Source organism: Balaenoptera ricei, chromosome 6 (assembly GCF_028023285.1).
Source record: "Balaenoptera ricei isolate mBalRic1 chromosome 6, mBalRic1.hap2, whole genome shotgun sequence".
Classification (NCBI taxonomy): Eukaryota; Metazoa; Chordata; class Mammalia; order Artiodactyla; family Balaenopteridae; genus Balaenoptera; species Balaenoptera ricei.
The window spans coordinates 28,102,304-28,124,840 of record NC_082644.1 but is presented as its reverse complement, the minus strand read 5'-3'; the positions used below and the strand labels follow the sequence as shown (position 1 = coordinate 28,124,840).

Below are 22,537 nucleotides of genomic sequence, written 5' to 3'. Positions count from 1 at the left end.
TGCATTTCTATACTCTAGCAACCAAATATCTGAAAAAGAAATAAAGAAAACAATCTTATTTATAATAGCATCCAAAATAATTAAATACTTAGGAACAAATTTAACCAAGGAGGCAAAAGATCTGTACACTGCAACTATACGACTTTGATGAAAGAATTTTACAGACACAAATAAATGGAAAGATACCCCATGTTCATGGATCAGAAGAATTAACATTGTTAAAATATCCACATTACCCAAGGCCATCTACAGATTCAATGTCATTCCTATCAAAATTCCAAGGGCATTTTTCACAGAAATAGAAAAAACAATCCTAAAATTCAAATGGAACCACAAAGACCACGAAAAACCAAAGCAATCTTGACAAAGAATAAACAAAGCTGGAGTTACCACACTTCCTGTTTTCAAACCTTATTACAAAGTTATAGTAATCAAAAGAGTATGGCATAAAAACAGACACATAAAACAATGGAACAGAGTAGACAGCCCGGAAATAAACCCACACATATACAGTCAATTATTATTTGACAAGGGAGCCAAGCATACTCACTGGGGAAAGGATAGTCTCTTCAAATAATGGTGTTAGGAAAACTGGATATCACGTGTAGAAGATGAAGCTGGACTCTTAACTTACACCACTCACAAAAATTACCTCAAAATAGATTAAAGACATAAACATAAGACCTGAAACTGTAAAACTCCTAGAAGAGAACATAGGGTAGAAGCTCCTTGACATTTGTCTTAGTGATATGACATCAAAAGCACAAACAACAAAACAAAAATTAAAAAATGGGACGACATCAAACTAAAAACCTTCTGTACAGCAAAGAAACAATTCACAAAATGAAAAGGCAACATATGGAATGAGAGTAATATTTGTAAACAAACTAATAAGGGGTTAATATCCAAAATACATAAGAAATTCATTTAACCCAACAGCAAAAAACCAAGCAATTCAATTTAAAAATGGACAGAAGATCTAAATAGACAGTTTTCCGAAGAACACATATAAATGACCAACAGGTGTATGAAAAGATGCTCAACATCAATAATCATTAATGAAACACAAATCAAAACCACAATAAGATATCACTTCAAACCTATCAGAATGGCTATCATAAAAAAGACACAAGATAAAAGTGGAGGAAAAGGAATGCTTGTACACTGTTGGTGGGAATGTAAATTGGTACAGCCATTATGCAAAACAGTATGCTCAAAAAATTAAAAAGAGAACTACCATATGATCCAGCAATCCCACTTCTGGATATATAGCCAAAGGAAATGGAATAAAATTACTATCTCAAAGAAATATCTGCACTCCCATATTCACTGAAGCATTATTCACAATAGCCAAGATATGGAAACAACCTTAGTGTCCATCAACAGAAGAATGGTTAAAGAAGATGTGACAAATATATCTATATATATAGATATACACACAATGGAATATTATTTAGCCAAGAAAAAGAATGAAATCTTGCCTTTTGAGCAACATGGATTGACCATGAGGGCATTATGCTAAGTGAAATAAATCAGAAAGACAAATACTGTGTGCTATCACTTATACATGGAATGTAAAAAAGCTGAAACTCACAGAAACAGAGTAGGATGGTAGTTGCCAAGGTCTAGGAATTGGGGGAAATGGGGAGATGTTGATCAAATGGTGGAAACTTCCAGTTATAAGACGAATAAGTTCTGGTCATCTAACGTACAGCATGGCGACTACAGTTAACTATACTGTATCATATACTTCAAAGTTGCTAAGAGAGTAGATCTCAAATGGCTTAACCACACACACACAAAGGTAACTGTGTGAAGGAATGGAAAAGTTAACTGACCATACTGTGGTAATCATTTTGCAATTATGTATGTGTAGCAAATCATCACATTGTATACCTTAAACTCACTCAATGTTATATGTTAATTATTTCTCAATGAAGATGGAAAACAAAACAAAACTGCAGTCCACCATTGTTCGCTTAGTTGATCAGACTGGCATCCCAACACAGTCTATTGGAGGAAGCCTCCCCTCACTCACTTTTGGGAGAAGCCTCTGCCTTGTATGTTAACTAGTTATTCTAGTCACTCCTAGAGTCACCAGCCTAAAAAGCAGGTATGCTGATCTCAGACAAAAAGAGACTGATGAGATGAATCTGTCCTGGCTAAGGTGCCAACTAGTGAATTATAGCCTTTTCAGACCTATACTATAGCACCTTTAAGTTACAGAAGGAGCTGAGAAGGACCTTAAGGACTACTCCTTCAAGATCCTATAACAATTTAAGTTGGAATACAGCATATGGTAGACACAGCACAAAGTGGCAGCAGCCAAAGTGCAAATGCACCAAGAACTAACAGTGCCTTCTTAGGCAGAACTTGCTGTGTGATAAAATCAGTTAGAAAGCCAAGAGCAGCCCAGAGGTGGCCCCTCCATTGAACACTTGAGTCGTTCTGCTCACTGTGCCAACTGTTCTAAAATTATGTCCAGGATTTAATTTACGGAGGTGACCAAGTGATGATACAGAGAGGCCAATGCCTTTGAAACTCATTAGTTACATTTCCTGAAAGAAGGGGACATGCAACACCACACAGGGCTAGTGGGTAAGTACCAGGTTTGGTCAGGAGGCAGAAGCAGGAACAAGGAGAAAGCCTATGCCAGAGCGTTTATTGGAATTTTGACAGAAAATGTAAGGGAGGGCAGAGTAAACAATTTAGGATTGCTTAGTTTGAATAATTCTGGTGGGTTTTAGGCTATAGGTGTGGTCCCTAGTTGCCTGGTACCTGACCCTGGGACATTTTAGGTCAGGGGAAATATTGGCTTAGTGTGTAAGTTAGATAAATGGGGTAATTGGGGCTCTAGACACCAGACTGGTTGGTTGATTTGCATATGAAAGACAAGCTCCCAGAGAGCCCTTTGCTAGCCCAGTGTGGGGCAGTCTCTCCCTGGCCAGACAGCTTTTTAAGGTGTCAAAACATCACAAAATACAGAAAATGAAAACTTGATTAATACACTGCTGCTGCTCTACATGGCCGTTTGTCCACCAGGCTCACTCATCTCAAGACCCATATGCCAGGACCACACAAATGCTGAAGGAGTGTGAGTCTGCCTAGGTACAGACACCCTGAACCCATCTGCACGAAGAGGGGCCAGAAATCATCAACATTTATGGGGATTCTTTGGCCCTAGAGAATGGACCAACTCTAAAAATAGAGTTACCATGTGATCTTGCAATCCCACTCCTGGGCATATATCCAGAGAAAAGTCTAATTTGAAAAGATACATGCACACCAATGTTCATAGTAGCACTATTAACAATACCAAGACATGGAAACAACGTAAGTGTCCATCAACAGATGAATGGATAAAGAAGATGTGCTATTTATATGCAATGGAATATTACTCAGTCATAAAAAGAGAATGAAATAATGCCATTTGCAGCAACATGGATGGACTGAGAGATTATCATACTAAGTGAAGTAAGTCAAACAGAGAAAGATAAATATCATTTGATATCACTTATATGTGGAATCTAAAAAAAAAGATACAAATGAACTTATTTATGAAACAGAAATAGATCCACAGACATAGAAAACAAACTTATGGAACCAAAAGGGAAAGGAGGGGAGGGATAAATTAGGAGTTCAGAATTAACATATACACACGACCATATATATAATAGATAATCAACAAGGACCTACCATATAGCACAGGGAACTATACTCAATATTTTGTAATAACCTGTAAGGGAAAAGAATCTGAAAAGAATCACTTTGCTGTACACCTGAAACTAACACAACATTGTAAATCAACTATACTTCAATAAAAAAAATACAATGCTTCCTTTGGAATTTTCCTGAAGGTCAATGACCAGTTGGTATCTTTACTGTGCATTGGCAGGAGGTTATCTTAACCCATGAACTGATTATTTTGCTATTGATGAATAGAAAATTTAGTCCATACATAACAATTTTTTAAAAAGAGACAATTTATTTTTTAAATATTTATTTATTTGTTTGTTTGTTTGTTTGTTTGGCTGTGTCAGGTCTTAGTTGCTGTGTGCAGGATCATCGTTGCGGCACGCGGGATCTTTAGTTGTGGCATGCGAGAATCTTTTAGTTTCGGCATGTGGGATCTAGTTCCTTGACCAGAGATCGAACCTGGGCCCCCTGCATTGGGAGCGTAGAGTCTTAACCACTGGACCACCAGGGAAGTCCCAAGACAATTTATTTAAGAAACTGACAATTCGTCCTTATCGTTTTGAGTGCAATTTGAATCCACCCTCACTTCTAAATTCCACTGCCACTTACTTATTGTGAGCCACTTCACCAACCAGAACAATTACTGTGATCCCCAATTCCACTCTTTCAATCTTGCAGTAGTGCCTCAGCTCAGCTTCTAAAACTGCCATTTTCTTGTTTAAAACCTTGCCTGGGAAACTGTCCAGCTACAGATTGTAATGGTGACCACCTGAATCTGAATCTCTTCAACCTTCCAAACCAGAAGATCAACAATGACAAGTAAAACAACACAAATAAAGAACACTAATAAAATTGCTATTGGCCATGTTTTAGATATACTAGGGTACAGAGAATACCACGAACTTCTAATTATTTACAAGTAGAGAAATGAAAAACAAGTTTCAACAGGCTCTCACTGAGACAGGCCTGGGACCTGGGACCTTTTGCTGCAGTGCTGCAATGCTTGCACCTGGACAAACCTCTCCTCAAGCAAAAAAATACAAAGAAACTATAAGGGGCTAAAAATAACTGCATGCATGCGCAGTTGGGACAAATTACGTACAAAAGATACAAAAAGAACAAAAAACCTCCCTACTGTCATTTCTGAAGACCTAGGAGCAAAAAAACAGGGTGTCCGGAGCAAAAGCAGGGTACTGAGCACGCCCCCTGCACTCAACACCACCAGAGGGGTGGACAAAACACTTAAGCCACCCCTCTGGCCCGACCCCTGGACACCCCCTATGCTCACCCCATATAAAGAACCAGCTCACTTCCCCCCCACCAAGTGAGCAAGTGAGCAAGGGAACCGGTAACTTGTTCTGGCTCCCCACTGCTGCAGCAGGGGCCCCAGTAAAGCCTTGCCTGAATTTCTTGTCTGGCCTCTAGTCAATTTCTGTTTATTGAGGAAGGCCAAGAACCCTGGTCGGTATCATCATGGCTGGTAAAAGTCTACAGGCATGAAGAATGAGGGAAGGCGAACTTAAGAGATTCTGTGAAAAAGAAAAGTGGAACAGAAGATGCAGATAAAGATAGACAAAATCACTTCCAGAAAGTGAGATTACAAGAGTAAGTGTCAAAATGTTAAACACAAGTTGAAGAATTGTCAATTTCTGGCATCAGCTATAAGAATTGGGCTTGAAAGTAAGCAGAACTCTAGGTATTAGCCTTTGGGAAGCATTGCTTCTTGGGGGAGAATCTGCCAAATGGAGAAGTGGTGGCAGTGAAAAGAAAGAAGGAAGAAAAAGGAAGAAGTAAAAGTTAAGGATCCTACAGAAACCAAAGACAAACATGTCACACCACCTCTCCTCTCTTTCTGCCGCCATCCCAACCATTACCAACATAATCAAAAATTTTAAATGCATTTGAAAATACTGGTAAAAGAGGGCACTCTTACACCAGGAAAATTATCAACAAAAAGCCTAGGATTGAAAAAAAATTAACTCAATTCAACATAAAGTACTACAAAAAGTAAATAGAAAATTCAAATTAAAATATTTCCTGTGATAGATATTCTTTCCAAAAATTAGTAAGGGAGCAGAAGAATACTGTAACAAACTTCTAAATTGAATTAAATATTCATAAACAAGCAATTAGTTTTAAAACAATAAGTTTTTTAACATTGAATGCATGCATTGAATCAGCAATTTTAAAAACTAATGACAAAACAGGACAAAACACACAAAAAATTCAATGAAAGTCAATCAAGTTCAGAAAACGAATTGAAGAAAAAGACAAATTCCACCAGGGAAGGAAGAACAAATTAGAGGGTGCCCAAGAGAGTACAGATTGGAATAAAATTTTAATAAGGGACTTTGAGGAAAGGCAGGAAGACAACCAAGAGAGTACATCTGAGATTTTTTTCAAAGAGTAAAAATGTTTAAGGAGAAAGTGGATGAAATGCCAGGCAGGCAAGAAAATAAAATCTGATCTTTATATAATTAGAGTTACTAGAAATGAAAAAGAAACACAACAGAAATAAATATTGATATTTAAATCTGTAAGGCAAGAAAACTACCTGGAAATAAAAGATAACTTAAATTGACATGTTGAGAGGGCCTACCTTGTACCCGGGAAAATGATTCAAAAACAAATCACTTTGAGAAACATGTTAGTAAAACGACTCTAAGGAAAAAAATCATCAGGTCCTCTAAACAAAATAATCAAATTACCTATAATGAGAAGAATATTAGTCTAGCACCAGCCTCTCAAGAGCAGCATACAATGCAAAGCAACAGTGGAACAGCATTCTCAAAATATTCCATAGAACAAAAGTTACCCAAGGTTTTTATATTCAGCCAAGCTGCCTTTAACGTATCAAGTCTATAAGTAAACAGTTTCGACTGTGCAAGAACCCAGGGACTATTGTGCAGGTGAGTCATTCATGAGGAATCTACAATAGGATGAGCTCATGTCAACAGCACACACTGAGGAAACCTTGGTAAATGATTGCTGGTGATTATTTAACATATTTAATTGTAAATCAAATACTAACACAAGAGTAGGGTAGTGGGTGAGAGAATAGTGTTTAATTGTTACATGTTCCGAGTATGTGGAAAGAATTCCATTAAAAATGGGAGGAGAAGAGAGGGAGAAGAGTGAAATTTGAAAAAGGTAACTGACTGTTGTATATATGAGTGTCAGTGAGTACCATTTAAAACTGACAGACTAGATAGCAAAAGCTTTTTAAGAAAAAGGAAAATTAAGGGCACTGTAACAGGTATACATATAAAGAGTACTTAGAACAAAACAGAATCTAAAAACCTAATAAAATAATAAAAGGATATTTTGTTATATTTATTGTAAATAAAACATATCAATTATAGCATAAAATAATATGTCAGAATTGAAACAAAATGTACTTGTAACATTAAAAGTACATGGGCAAGGAAAAAAAAAAAAAGAATGCACCAACTTGATCGACCAGGGTCAAGGCACAAATACCAAGGCCCACAGCCCCTGAATGCCCCACTCAAAATTCTCATAGAGTCTCCCATATACGTACGCACTGATGCCTGAATATTCTTACTTCACACACACACACACACACACACACACACACACACACACACACCAGTGATAAATGCTGATGAATGCTTAATAAAATGCTTTCCAAGGGCAAGTAGGAAAGCTTTGATTTACGGAGCTTCACAACTTACGTGGTGTAACTATTCTCAGCATGACTAATTTCAACCTGACGTCACAGAGCTGGGAAGAGATATGCACCATTGACTATACCAAGCTAGTACGGGCCACTTCCAGCACACCCTATCCCCTTTCATGTGAATATGTGCACACAGTCTGACTGCACCCTGAGTAACACCCTGAACTCTCACCCCAAATATACAAACAAAACCACACTACATATCTCCAGAACATATCTCAGAACATACAATCTTTCATATACACTAAATACACCCATACAACTGCTACCTGAAACCTGAATGTACATACAAAACACCTCTCACTACCTGATTTTTACACAAAACCACTCACCTTGAATGTGCTCAAATACCAACATATGCAACCAACACACTACCTGTATATTCACAACAAATAACCTGTAGACATATAGGCTCTCAAAAAACACCAAGTATACAGTTGTTTCATGAACCACCAAAAAAATACCCACACACAATCCCACAGTCCCAAAATACATATACTCCACAATTCCTGAACACACAACCTATACAGCCTCTCTGTTTCCAAATACATACACTGAACCTCTCCCATATCTCAGAATACACACCCCGTAAGCCCCATGAACCTAAAGACACACACCCAGGCACAAAACAACCAAACTTACCAAATATATAGAGGACCATCCCACGAACATTGAAAATACACATATAAGCAACTCCACCAAGTTCTTCAACCAGTACATTCCAGAAGTGACACAAAGAGGATCCCTGAATACTTTAATACACACACAAAGCCCTGATGTACACTCTCATAAACTAACCATGAACATACACCCCTCATGCTCAGATACATACAAGACACAAAAACACCAACAATCCCTCAACTGTAGCTACTATACACTCATGACCCCCACACACTCATGGACACACATACCAGCAAATATTCCCAATCTCTAAATATATATATCCCCCCAAACACTATACATCATCCTTACATTTCCAGAATCCAACATTACCACCACAATCCCCAAACATTTCCAAACACAAAAATCCCAGCATTCCGGGAAACCACTGTGACCATTTCTGACAACCTCAAACCCTATGAATTCACCCATGCCCTGATGGATATACACACAAACCAGTACACACTCCTAAGACACATGGACACATCTCCAGCATATCATATATAAATACACATAAAACCCCTTCCAAGTCCCAAATTACACATCTTAAACCTCCATACCCCTAAATACTTACTTAGAACCATATCATATACTTCCAGTACAAATAAATTCTCCCATTCTCCTGTATACACATAACTCCATTACTATATCAACACAAAAATACTCACTTCCAGATACAAATAACCCCCAATGAAAAATGTAAACACATACTCTAGTAAATATTCATCTAATCGGCTACGCTCCTTGAATACACACACAAACTCAACATACATGTTTCTCACCACAAGCCCCAAATATACCCCCAATTACTCAGCATACTACACATATGGAAATATACCAACCTATAACCAAAAATAAACATAAGGCTTCACACTATCTGCATATACATAATCCCACACTCCCAAATACTCACACTGAAATAACACCACCTGCTTCCAGAACACAGATTCATATAAACCCCACACCAAACAACACATTCATATGCACATATACATTATACCACCAGCCCCATAAAATAGTCTTAAACCTGCCCTCACACACCCCAAAACACACAATTCCTGAAAACCACCAAAAGAAACGCACATAATACAGCATGCCCTAAATATACAAATGATCCCTCTACATTTCAAAAATAGGCAAAACACATGACCCTACACCAAAAATAATAAACACAAGTACTTTTTCCAACTTTTCCACTATGTACATGCAGCTAACCCTTCAAAACCCACCATCAGACACGCATTTCTAACATGCTGGGAGAAAACACACAAATAAACGCACATTCCCAAAGTCTTACACTACAAATACATAACCCAAACAACTTGACTACATCTGAATTACATCTCAAACCCTCTACATAAACTCAAATACATCCACTCTCACAACAACACACTCATGTCTTCCACTTAACCCCAAATGTCCACACAGACACCACCAACCCACAAATACAAATACACTACTCAGATTCTCACCAACTCCATAAATACACAAATAAACCTCACGCCAGGAATTCATGGAAACATATTCCCAATAGACTCCCAAATAATGATATACATAAAACCACCCACTGCCCATGAGGTCCTACAATCCCTGGAAGATCTACAAATACGCATATACAACATGACACTTCCAGATACACATAAACACCCACAACTCCCCAACTGCCAAAAACAAGGATGTAACTTCTTAATATCCTTAAATACAGACACTGAACTCCAACAAGCCACAAACGCACATATATGTAATTCACACTACAAACACACCCACACAGTACTTTCACAACCTCAGAATACAAACATAAACTACCTTAAGCCCCATACGCACCTGCAGTGGTGTGTCATCAAGCAAAGCCTTAATAACCTGAATCAGCACTCCCTAAAGAAATGTGGAGATATATACCATATAATTAATTTTAAAGATATAATGGATGTGTGCACAGAATTTACAAATAACTTAAAATGTACACTATTCTTCACTGTAAATTCTATATACCGAATTGATTCTTACCTACTCCTTTCGTTGATTTTTGCTGAACTTTTGCATCACCAGCCAAACTATGCTTGCAATTCCGTCATGATCTGAGAGTATCAGACTACGAATAAATGCTTATTGTTAGATTCAGGAAACTTACTCCTCTCATTGACAAAAGAGTACAGTTTGAACATAAGTGTTGATTGATATTTTTATGTTAAAAAGTTACTAGTGAAGCTGTGAGGATGTTCGCTAGATCTTCACTCATATTCCAGTGACCTGAGATACACCTTTGGAACCAGATGAGAGGGTTTTCAACTCGCAAGAACGTCCCTCTAGCTTTTGTACTCTTCAGAACGCGCAGCCTAGAACGGCACCTGGGCACCTGTTTAATAGCTCGCACACACTATTTCCCCCCCACTGTAGGCCCCGCAATCACTGAACCCTTCATGCAGCCGGCTCCCCAGTGGAGCCAATAACCCTGGGGTAAACCCCTCAAGGGAATCGAGCTCTATGGGGGCGTGAATCCACATTGTGGGGAGTCTCCTTACACGGACAAGGGCACAAATAACCCACAGGGTGAACAACAGCGCAGAGCGGTGACACCTGAGGGGTGAAAAGTCCCCGTACCCCTTACCTCAGGGTTCCTGGAATTGACTCTCGAGGCCGCCATGACAGGCCCCGCCCCCGCCGGACGGCCGTTGGGGCCCCACCCTCCGCGCTCGCGCATGCGCTCCTGTCTTCTGGAGCCGACTGCCCCAACAGACGCCAGGAGCCATTGGAGGACGGCGGTCCGCGTGCCCGAGAGCCCCGCCCCAGTGGGCGTGCGCAGGTGTGCAGGCGAGGGGCGCGCGGGGATCTGTAGGTCTCTGCAGGAGAGGAGAGAAATGCAGGGTCGGGCACGCTACGGAGCATCTCTGGCGACGCTCCTCGCCGGGAACCTTCGTGACGGTCTCTTCTTAAAACCAGCTCTTGTGAGATGTGCACTCCTGATTTTTATACTGCACACGTGAAACCCATGCACTTAGCTACAAATAGTTCTGGAGAGCTCTGCTCTAAGCACAGTAGCCTCAAATTGGGGCAAGTGCTTTCATGCCCTTTGGACTGCACTTCCTTGGTTCTTCTTTATGCCTTTCAAAAAACAGTAGGTCCTTTTTCCTAGCAAGCCTGAAGTTTCCGTTAAAGAACAATTCTAGCAAAGAATTCAGACCTGGGAAACACTCTTAAGATACTGTCTCCTGACTCCGTTCCTAGAGTTTTTCCAAACGCATTTACTCTACTAGAATATTTTTTCTCAGTGTATTTAATACATGGAGGTTTTTCAATAAATGTTGATTCACAGGTGTTTCCTTTGTACGGTTTTTTTTTTTTTTTTTTAAATAACTTTGAGAGAGAGTGGACAATCTGGGCCAATTTCAACACAGCAGGTAGTATGGGAACAATTTTACTTTCCCTCCCTCCTTTTTTGTAATATCTTGCAGACTTTCAGTTGGCATTAAAAACAACAACAACAATAAAAATAGTAGCGGGATCAACTTACTGACCTGACTTTGTAATACTTCCCAAAGAAACTTCAATCATCAGATCCTCTTTCTGGTCAATTGCAAGATTAGAGCATTTCTCACTCAACAGGATGCCTCTGAAGACCCCTCACATCTAACAGCACTAAGCGCCTCCAAGTGCACAGACTTGAAAACTCCACAAGACACAAACATGGTATCTCTTCGTTTCTTTAATGTTTCGTGATTGAGTGGAAGATGAACTGTCTTCTGAGGCTTGTGATGCATGTCCAGAGTTGTTTTTTCTCAGTAGTCAATGCCTGCCCGCAGCCTCTGTGCAGGAATAGTCAGAGATCATGATCCAAAGGACTTTTAGATACTCCCTTCTGTGACTGCTCTTCCCAAATTACATTTGGGCTAATTTGATTATCTCTGTCCCTGGGGTGTAGGATTTTGAAGTATTACAAAAGTGATTGCAGAATTGGGACTGGCTAATTTTAGCACAGCGCAATTTTTGTATCAGTGGCCTTGAGAAGAGTCCTTCAAATACTGTATCAGAATTATGAGTGAGAATCTTATAAATAATTGGTTGAATGACTGAACAAAGGGAGGAAGCAACAAGGAAGCCTGCCTTTCTCGAGTGCCTGGGTACAATATTTTGCCTCACCATCCCTCTAGTGTGAAGTTATTGGTTGACAATCATTTAAGTTTTCCTTCATTATAAAAGCTCCAGTACTGACCGTTATTCCCAAATTGTTTATTTTTTTCAGTCCCCAAGAGGAGTTTCTTTAGATATAAAGTTCACCATGATGTTGCTTGAAATATTCTCACCTTATCTTCTCATCTTCTTTTGAGTCAATTTTTCCTGACAAGGGGCAAGGAACTTCTTAAGCACCAACAGGAGTCTCTTTCACACCGTGGAACAGTCCTTCTAAACCTCTGTTTCCTTCCAACACCCCACAATCAGTAGGAGTTGTACTGCTGCTACAGCAGTGAGTGAATCTCGTCTCCCAAGAGATTTGGTTGCCATCCTCTGAGGTTTTCAGCCTTCATCTCCCTTGACAAGTTTCCTAACAGTCCTCTCCTCTCACAACACAAAACACAAGTACTCTTTCATATCATTTTGATAGTGTTAAACTGACTGACATGGATTCTCAATATGAAAAAAATAATCAAACAAGTTTTGTAAAAGGAATGCTACCATGATTCCCGTGCAGATGGGACCATATGCAATGATGAGGCCTAGATTCTAAAGAGCAAGGGTAAGAAATGCAGACAGGAAATTAACAAACTTGTAAGCAGGGCTTGCAGGCTAGGATTTAGATGGAAGTGGGTTTGTCTGAATGGGGATTTGTAACTGGTAGATAAACTCTTGGCATTGTGTCAAAGTGCACATCCATTTCATGGGTAGTGGATTTTTAACACCTAGAAAAACCAGGGCTCTAGGATGTTTAGTCCCTTTACCATAAGGAAAGAGAAAAAGATTTTCTGCCTTCTTGTTCCTTACTTCTGTCCTTACCCCTACTAAGCCAAGATATTCAGTGCTTATATGATGGCTCTTCCAAATCCATTTCATCCAAAGAGCCTGCAGATTTTATGTATGTTTACAGTTGTGTTTTCTGCTGGAGCCAATGTGCACACTTGAGTCTCTTTACTCCAAGTTCTCTTTCTCATAAAGATGAGTAACTAATAATAGCTTGGTATGTTTATACTTTCTTGGTAGTGTTGTCAGATAAAATACAGATTTCAAGTTAAATGTAAATTTCAGATAAACAGGGAAAGAATTTGCAGTAAAAGTATGTCCAAAATTTGCATGGGACACCGTTATACTAAAAACGAATTCATTGTTTATGTGAAATTCAAAAATCAAAATCAGTTAGGCATTTGTTATTTTTCTTTGCTAGATCGAGCCACCCTATTCTTTCAGGTACTTTGAAACGTAAGAGACTGTAGAAATTCTTGTTCTAGGAATCTAGTGCAGAAACAGAGGAGCCACGATACCCATACAATCATTGGAAATATCCTCAGATATATTAGAACATATATGAAATTTCAACTAGAAAAAAAAATGAAGGCATTTTAAAAAATGAAAACAGATTGCCTTCGTTTTTAGTTGCATGGCGTATCCCTGGAAAGATTTTAATGAAACAGGTAACACTGGTTTCCTCCGGGAAAGAGGTGGGAGGAGGACTCGCCACTGCATATTCCATTTTGCACATTTTAATTTTGAACGATGAGAAGGTGTTGCTCGCTTAAAATATTATACTAAAATCATTTAAAAGGTAAAAAACTAAATGTTTTACAACCATGGAATACTATGAGAAAGACATTTAGTGAATTCTGGTCTTGGACATGGAGGCTGCATGACGGTTTTTTGATGGACGGGGGCTTTCCAGCACAAAGGATCATTAGTAAGGCTGGTCCTGCTGGATGTTGGTTGGAGCACAAGGACCACTCCTTTAGGAGTGATGTACATACAGCAGTCAAAGACACTGGATCTGCTGAGACAATCCTAATTTCAAATACTCAGTTCCATGTGGCCACAAATACCCAAGTGTTTATCAGACTAACAGTTCTGAATTTTGTTCAGAAAGTCTAGTCTCTGCTGAAGTAAGTCAAGAGCCAGGTAGGAAGCAGAGTGTGTTGAGGGACACAAAACTAGGTTGATGGAAAAAGAAGTGAAAGGAAGGGACCGTCAAGTCCAACCTCGGTGCCTTGAATCAAAAAAACAGTTTATAAACTGCGTAAAGAGGCACACGCCAATTGTGTTGCCACTGTGTGAGGTGGAAGGAACTTCCGGTTCTTGCCTACCTGCCAGAGCCCTCGTGGAATGTCTCCCCACCCCCACCCTACCCAGACCCACGTGCCCTCTGCCCCTCCCCCACTGCAGAATGTTTCAGCCACATTCTACTGTTATGACTCAAACTGCCCCTCCTTCAGTTGGATCCTGAGCGTCTGTTGAAGCAGGTCACTCTCTGGGTCCTGGTCTTGACTTTTCTCATTGAGGCTACCAGGCAGCAGTAGTCCGTGCCCAAGCCTGCAGGATGGCTTCAGAAGGAGGTAAGCCTATAGGCTGGGGGTGTGTTCTCAGAGACCCTGCCATCCCTCACATCCTTCGGGTTCACACGTGACACTTCACGGTGGGCACACAGTTGGACTGAAGTAGAGGGAGAAGAGAGCCCTGGACACACGAGGACATTTCACCTGGGGAGACTGGGGAGCCTGAAGAAACCTGAGACTGCACTGGGGAGGAGGGGTCATTGGAGGTGGATCAAGAAGAATTGCCCTGGCTATGGAGAAAGGATGGCAGCAGGCAGGTTGATTCTTTCTAGAAGGGAGACAAGCCACTTTGAAACGTGTGTGTAAGGATGTGTGTGATGTCCTGGTGGTGACACAGGGAGGGTCATGAGGAAAGCCTAGACCTGTCTTGTGTTCCTGAGGCACCTGAAGCTTGCCTCACCATATCTTTCTAAGGGATTTGAACAGGAGCATACTGTATCTAAGGGGGCCGTGGGGAGAGATGGTCTTGGTGAGAAAACTGTTCAGTGGGGCTGTGTGTGGCCACACCTGCAGTGAAGTGTCCTCTCCGAGAGCTAGGCAGGAGGTTACTCTAACTGCCGCAGCCCACACCTCGTCCACTCCTCCCAGCCCAGAGCTCACTTCTCAGTTCAGGCAATTGTTGCTTGGGATTCAACAGGGGATGGGCAACCGTGTAACTTCAGCCAAGAGAGGGCTCAGGTTCCTGAGTTGCTCTGAATTGTTCTTCCTTTTGTGGAATCGTAGTACTTCAGACCTACTTCATCTCGTCCAGTATCTCATGGTGGACCCTCAGGCTGCCTTGAGAGGAAGAGTTTGTTCATATTTCCTGTCACTCCTTCATGGACAGGGGACAGATGTGGAGTGGGGTTGTTTCGGGCGGAATGTCTGTGAAGGCTGCTTCCTCTTTTAAAGGGGGAAGGAGTGTAGCCCAGGGGCAGGAAGACGATCTTCTGTGTTATTATTAAACGTCCTATGACACCTGTTCTGGTTAAGTAGGTGCACCGTGGTGTGTACCTTGTTCTCCTGAACAGGGATGTGATCCAGACAACTTGATCGCCATGGCAACTGGCTTCTGCCTGCTTCTCAGATTGTCTTTCCGTTATTGGGAGCTGGAGGGGGAAGGACCACAGGCGGTCTGTACTCCCATAACCAATGTAACATGACAATTCCCTGGCCCTTGTTTAATCCTCTGCAGCCATCACTGGCTGTGAAATGACAGAATCTAAGGGACATGCGCCTACTTCTCACACACCACTCCCCCCACCCCCGCCTCCTAGGAACAGAACTCCTGAGTGATGACAGTGACTCTGGGCACTGGGGAGGGGGTGACAGGACCTGGCCCATGTTACGTGTCTGCTGTGGGTTGTTCTGAGATGCAGGTGCATTCTGGGCCAGTGTTATGGGTTTGTATCAGGATTCCATTAGAGAGATATTTTCCAGCATTTTGTTTTGTTTTGTGAGGCTAGGAAAGAAAGAGGGGATTTCTACTGAGCATCAGGAGAAGGAGGACTGAGGAGGAGGTGGGGCCCTAATATTTTACACAATACCTGTCCACAAAGGGCCTTTGGGTGCCTAGAACTTACCTTGGAGAAGGTCCCTACCTGCTAGTTCGCCGGCTGAGGGGCATTTCTCACAGAGCGGATGTCCACACAGTTCCAGGTCTTGGGAGACAGCCTGTGAGGCTTAGGTGCCAGGGGGTGCTTTAGGTAGGCTCTCCAAGTCAGTGCTTGCTGAGGCGATTTCTTCTCGGCAGACAGGGGTCAGGGACCTTGGTGGATGGGCACGGGGTCACCAGTGGAATAATTCTCCACTGGAGGTCAGGGCGTGAAAATCACTTGAAGACATTTGCACGCCGCACAGTTTCCCTTGTCCAAGTGTCCCTGACCTGTGGAGATTTACACTCTGATGCCACAGAAAGCCTCAGTCCCACTTGCCCATTCTCCTCCTCCATTCACTCCTTTCCTTTGCCTCCACAGCATGGCCAGTGCTGGGAACGGATGTGACCGTGAACCCCGGTGCCTCCTTGTCTACTTTCACGGCAGTGCCCTTCCCTCCACCCACTCCTGGCGCCCAGCACCGGCCACCCTGGCAGCAGCACCTGCCACGTCCCCTCACCCCAGCATTCCCTCCTGGCAGCAGCCTGCTGCTGCCAGCTTTCCCCAGGACGCCTTTGGTGGCTAATGGTGGCCGTGGCCCCAGTGCCCCTGGGGCTTGCAACCTCACTGTCCAAGTCAGGTCACAAGGGAGGACAGTGGAGGCCCCCCAGACTCAGACCTTTGTCGTTACTCAGGCCCCCCTCAACTGGAGCGCTCCAGGGGCCCTCAGCAGGAGTGCTGCATGTCCTGCACCCGAATTCATAGCAACCCCTGTGATGGGGACCGTTGTGACTGCTTCAGCTGTTGGAGTTAGTCAGGCTGGCAAGGGAGGCTGGACCCCAGGCTTTCCTCCTCAAGCTCCACCACCAGCTGCCCAGCTGGCCCCTATCATTCGCCCAGTGAACTCTGGGCCATGGCCACATGGCACTTCCAGGGAGGGCCGCCTGGCCACCAACCAGTCCAACGCCTCGCAGGATGGCTCCTCTAACCCCCAGAGAGAGTACAGTAACTTCCTACGTTGGCAGCACATCAAGCCCCTGGCCCGGAGACACTTTCACCTGAGTCCTGATGCAGAAGCTTTTTCCTGCTTTCTCATGTGAGTGAACGCTCAGGGGGTCCTGAGCTTATGGGAGCTTTTAGATAAAGAGGAACTGGGGATGGACTCGCACGTTAGCTTTCTAGGGATACTGGAAGGAAGGTGTGAGGGCGATGTCCATGCTATGAGAAGGCACACTGTCGGTCACATGGGTGGGCCTACCAGTCCGTGACATCAGGACTGAAATGTGCCCTATCTCAACTGGCCCCACCACCCTGTGAGTCTGGCCAGCTTGCTCTTCCATGATTCTCATGGTAATATGGACTGAAGACTTGCAGTCAGAGAGGGTCGTGGTGTAAGGTGAGGAGCCAAGGAGTGGATGCCGCACTCTCCTGTGGTGCCGTGTCCTTCATACAGGACTTGAGCGTACATGGCCAGGGGAGGTCACTTCAGAGGAGGGGGAGGAGCGCGGGGCCCAGGAGGGCGCTTTATGCATGCCTCCACTTCGTTGTGGAGAATTCCACGAGGAACAGGGTGATGGTAGAGCTCTCTTAAGGGCGTGGGCTCTCTCCCACTAGACTTGTGAGCCTGGCAGGCATTTCCATCCTAAACCTCCGGTCCCTCGTAAAAAGGGGACACTTACACTTCACTCAGAGGACTGTGCAGAAGACTCCTTGGGCTAATCTATGAAGTGTTAGCAGATTGCTTGGCACATGACACGCCTCATTGATGATAGTGATTTTTATTATGAAAATGCAGCCTTGAGGAGGAAAAGAGCTCCCCAAGGCACAATGTCCCAGCTCTAGCCTGGGAGTGGATGGTCATCCTTGAGTGAGTGTGAGGCGGTGACAGCAGTGGCCGGGAAGGCTTCTCTTTGCCCTCCCAGACGCCCGCCTCTCACCCTCCTGTTGCTCAGTCATTCTGGGTTGAGTGATGTGTGGTCCACATGGGCGGGTGGGGTCAGGCAGGTGCGGGCTGGGCTGGGCCCGGAGACTGACCCCAAGGGCTTACAGCCCAGTGCTTCGATCCGTGGCCCGCCTGAATCCCTACATGCCGCTGGAGGAGGGACTGTGGAGGGCCGTGCAGGAATGGCGGCGCTTGAGCAACCTTGACCGGATGATCTACTACGAGAGGGCGGAAAAGTGAGTCAGCGTCCTGGGCCCAGGGGCTGCGTGGAGGGTGAGGCGAATGGGTGAGGGCAGGGTCTGGCTGTGGGGGTGCTCATCAGAGAGGACAGAGGAGAAGGGCTGTCACCCAGCACAGGGTCCCCGCAGCCCAGGGGCCCTACTGTCCCCCAGAAACCCCTCCCTCACCTTGAGAGTTTGAGACTTCTGTCCTTCCTCCACCAGGAGCTCTGCCCTCCCCTGATTTTGACCTACCCTTGCCTTGACATGAAGGTCTCAGGACGGGGCAGGGTGAAGCTGTGTGTCCAGTAGGGGTCCAACTCCGGCCATATGGGCTGGGCCGGGGAAAGAGCTCCACCCGCCAGCCTGCTGCTTCCTTAGTGGTGGGTGGCTGGCGGCCACTAACATAGATTTGGGACCCCCTCTCCTCATGAAAAGTGCCCTGAGTGGGTACCCTGGCATCCCTGAAGAGGCTGGGGAAGCCAGCTGTCGTCGGCCCAAGGGTCTCCGGCCCTTCCAGTGTTTGCTCCATGGTAATCCCCTTGGTTTAAGAAACAAAAGCAAACAAACGAGCGCCTCTCAGAGGAAGGGAAGGCCTCTCCTCTAAGCTCAGCATCCACACCGTCCAGCCTCTCCTGGGCCCTGTCTCCAGGTCTATGTTCCAGGAGGCTCAGTCCTAGCCCAGGGTCCTGGATTCGGGCAAGGACCCCTGTGGGGAACACATGCCTGTTCCAGCCTCTGGCTGTCAGCCCTTCATGTGGTTCTGGATGGGGACGGGGGCATGAGGAGGGTGCCCCCTGGGTCAGCCATGTGTCCCGTTGACCTGGTTCAATTCAGCGACCTGGGTCTATGCTGTTGAATGCCCTCCAGTGCTGGTGAGGCAGGAAGGGTCCCAGATCTTGTTATCACTTCCAGGAGCAGCTCTCTGCTGTGGACAGCACCTCACAGGGCCTTGACGGCCCCAAGGCACATCCTCTCCCAGTGCCTCATTCTTGGCTGCCTTTGTTGGGCTCCAGAACCCAGGCCTTTTTCTCAGGGTGGCCTGTGTCTCCGTCACCCCCCAGGTTCATGGAATTTGCGGCCAAGGAGGAGACGCACATTCAGCATTTGCAGTGGATGCAGTGCGCGCAGCACCTGCCTCCTCCAGCCCCACCGAAGCTGGATCCTCGGGGGCCCCCAGCCCCGAAAGTGGGCCTTCAGCCAGGCACCCAGCTTCCCACTGGAGCTGAAGGCACAGGTAACAGGGCCTAGGCTTGGCCACCGTCCCCATGTGGATCCTTTTCTTTCAAGACAGGGGCATTGGTCTTTCAACCAAAACAGCCACCGAGGCGGGGGGTGGGGGGGTGGGGTCTCAGCTGCCCTTTGTCACTACGGGGTATTGACTTGGTCAGTTTTGTAACTCCTCTCACACCTCCCTGTCAAAGGACCCCACACTAAGTCTGCCTAAGAAGTGGGCTTGATGGGGAGACCCCTAGAAAATTGGAAGTTCCCCACTTCCTTACTTGTGACTCTCTTAGATGACCCCCTAACCTCCCCTCTCCAACTGTGCATGAGGCTTCAGATGGTCCTGACCCCTCCCACACCCACATCAACGTCCCCCAAACAATGCCCTCACCAACGTGCGCTCGGTGGTCAGGAGGTGGACCGGGAGTCCCTCACCTTCCTTCCCTTCCTCCTGCTCTGCCTCAGCCTGTGCTCCCAGGATGTCCGGCCCCAGGGCCCAGCCCTCGCACCCGAAGCCACACAGATCCCAGTGGCCCCCGGAGCCCAAGGCGCCCAAGGAGATTCCCCCTGAGACTGTGAGGGAGGATGTGGACAGGATGGAGGCGCTGGTGGGGCCCGTCCACTCAGCCACAGGCAAGTCACCTGCAGAATGTGGAAAGGACGGAAATGAGCTGAAGCAGGAAGAGGACGACACCTACTTGGACCCGTGTCTCTTGAGCTACACTGACGAGCTGCGTTCCCGGGAACACTCTGTCACCAAGGTAGGCTGGGCCTGGAGCCTGGGGTCTACAAGATGCCAGGGCATGGAACTCTCAGCACCCAAGATCTGGGTTCTGCTCAGGCCGATGGGACTTAAGCTCAGCTCCTTGTTCCTGAGCCTGGTGTTAGGGGAGGTTTACGGAGATGTATGTGTGTATATGTTTGTGTCTGTGTGTATGCCTTTGTGTGTCTGTGTATGTGCATCTGTATATGTGCTCTTTTGTGTGTGACTGTGTATGTGCATGTTTGTGTGTGTGTGTGTGTGTGTGTGTGTGTGTGTGTGTGTGTGTGCTGACCATCCCCGCCTTGTGGAGGAGAGTGGGGGTGGGTCTCTGCTTTTCACTTTCCCTCCTGGTCTTCTTGTGTCACAGGCCACTCCTGGCCAAGGATGCTCACAGCCTCTTCTTTCTGTCCGAGGTGGAGGCAGTCATTCATCCTCGATTCCCGGCAGAATTGTTTTCCCCGGACCCACAGCTGGATGTCTTGGCCCTTGCTGAGGAGCTGAAGCAGGAGGAAGGACTCACCCCTGAAGAAGTGAGCCAGGGGAGGGAGAGGGACACTTAGGGAGCCAGGGGACTCCAGGGGAGGGGGGACCCCAGGTGATCCAGGGGACAGGGGAAACCAGGTGGCCCAGGGGAGCCAGAGGAGGGAGGGATCGCAGGTAGAACAGGGGAGACAAGGGACACCCAGGAAGACCAGGGCACGGAGGGACCCCAGTGAGCAGGGGAGAGCTAGGGCCCCAGAACAGGAGGCCCACATGGCTCTGTCCGTCCCTTCCCTGCCTCGGAGGCCTGGCATGGGGAAGGGCCCTCTCTGGGGTGGGTGCAGCGCAGGGTGATAGGAAGGAGAGGATGGGGAGCCGGGAGCGGAGGGAAGGACACACAGCTGGGAATAAGGTGCAGGAGGATGGCAGGAATGCCACCGTGTCTGTATTTGGAGTCTAGTCCTGGGGTCACCCGTCCCCTCCTCCCCCCCAGGGCCATTGTCCCACTGCCCAGTGCTCCTCCTCTCACACGTGCGCGTGGAGCCGTCACTGTCCTCCTCCCTCCTACCAGCTGGTGCAGAAACGACTCCTGGCCTTGAAACAGGACGAGGGTGGGCCGGCAGCCGCGAGCCACAGTGCACCCGGAATGGGCTCAAGTCCATCTGAGTCCCACGCCGGCCAAGGTGCCCAGAGGCACGACCAAGACCGCCATCGAGGGGTCAGTGATGAAGCCTGCCCACCAGAGATTGATGTTGAGGCTCTTCATAGGCCCATCCGAACAGACACTGGCCCGTTCGTGCTCAGAGTCTTTGTTCCCTGTCGAGGACGTCAGGAGGTCTCTCCATTCCGGGCCGGACGGCCCTCCCCTCCCCAGGGTCAAAGGCGCACTGGCCCTCTACTGGGACCCAGGGATGCGTCTGTTCTCAGAGAGGCGTCTCCTGTTCCGGAGGCCCGAGGGCCCAGGGACGCGTCCAGTGAGAACGAGGAGGCGCTCCCCAGCCTGGCCTCCCTCTTGGCCTCTCCGCAGAGCCTGCCGCCTTGCGGGCTGTCCCAGAGTCCTGCCCCTGCCTCAGGCCTGGCCTCCCCTGGAGGTTGGGGGGCCCAGAGTGCTCCCCAGGCCCCCTCCCCTCAGAGAAGAGGCCCCAGCCCAGCTCCACCAGCCGCTCCCAAGTCGAGGAAGCGGGCTCTGTGTGGGCGCCCAGCCGCTGCTGAGAAGCTGCCCATCCCCGGGGCTGGCCACGGGGTCTCTGCGAGGCCAGCCTTGGCTCTGGGGCTGGCTCGCCCCTCACAGCCGAGAAAGAGAAAGCGTGACCCGTTTGTCACAGGGAAGAGGAGGAAGAAGAGGAAGCACTGCAGCCAGTAGGGAACAGCCGGGCCGGCCCTCCAGGGCGAGCCCCCAGGGCGGCCCCCAGGGGAGCCTAGGGGCTCCTCCTCACCCCAGAGCTGATCCTGGGATTGTGGGGGGTTAGGGAGGTGGGGGAGGTGGGTGTGGGCAGGACCTTTGGAGTGATGTATGAAAATTGTGAATAAAGATAGTTTTGGTGGGAAATGCTCTCAGGCCACTGTCATCTTCTTCGTGTGGAGCTGCTCCGCAGAGAGCGAACCTGAGAGGAAGGAAGGGTGAGGGAGGTCACAGGAGCTATGGATCTACAGGTGGCCAAACCTTTCCTCCACATAGACAAGGACTCCTCAGGCTGCCCCTGGGAACGCATAGCTCTCACTTTCCCCAGGGACCCCCTCACCATCCCCT

The 22,537-nt window shown here is 46.2% G+C and overlaps 1 protein-coding gene and 1 long non-coding RNA gene across 2 annotated transcripts in view; one reads left to right on the top strand and one right to left on the bottom strand.

Moving 5' to 3' along the window:
- Positions 1-22,252, top strand: part of LOC132367776 (NUT family member 2G-like) — an 88,850-nt gene extending 66,598 nt beyond the window's left edge. Inside the window, exons 8-13 of the mRNA XM_059926363.1 lie at positions 16,542-17,256; positions 18,210-18,338; positions 19,385-19,557; positions 20,010-20,305; positions 20,721-20,837; positions 21,359-22,252. Of these exons, the coding sequence (XP_059782346.1) occupies positions 16,542-17,256; positions 18,210-18,338; positions 19,385-19,557; positions 20,010-20,305; positions 20,721-20,837; positions 21,359-22,150 (2,222 nt within the window). The 3' untranslated portion in view covers positions 22,151-22,252. The remainder of the gene's footprint in view (positions 1-16,541; positions 17,257-18,209; positions 18,339-19,384; positions 19,558-20,009; positions 20,306-20,720; positions 20,838-21,358) is intronic.
- On the bottom strand, positions 9,786-10,763 carry LOC132366917 (uncharacterized). Its single transcript, XR_009503600.1, has 3 exons — positions 10,665-10,763; positions 10,064-10,148; positions 9,786-9,931 (listed from the first exon to the last, which is right to left on the bottom strand). It is a non-coding gene; the product is annotated as an uncharacterized LOC132366917 (long non-coding RNA).
- Positions 22,253-22,537: the final 285 nt, after the last annotated feature.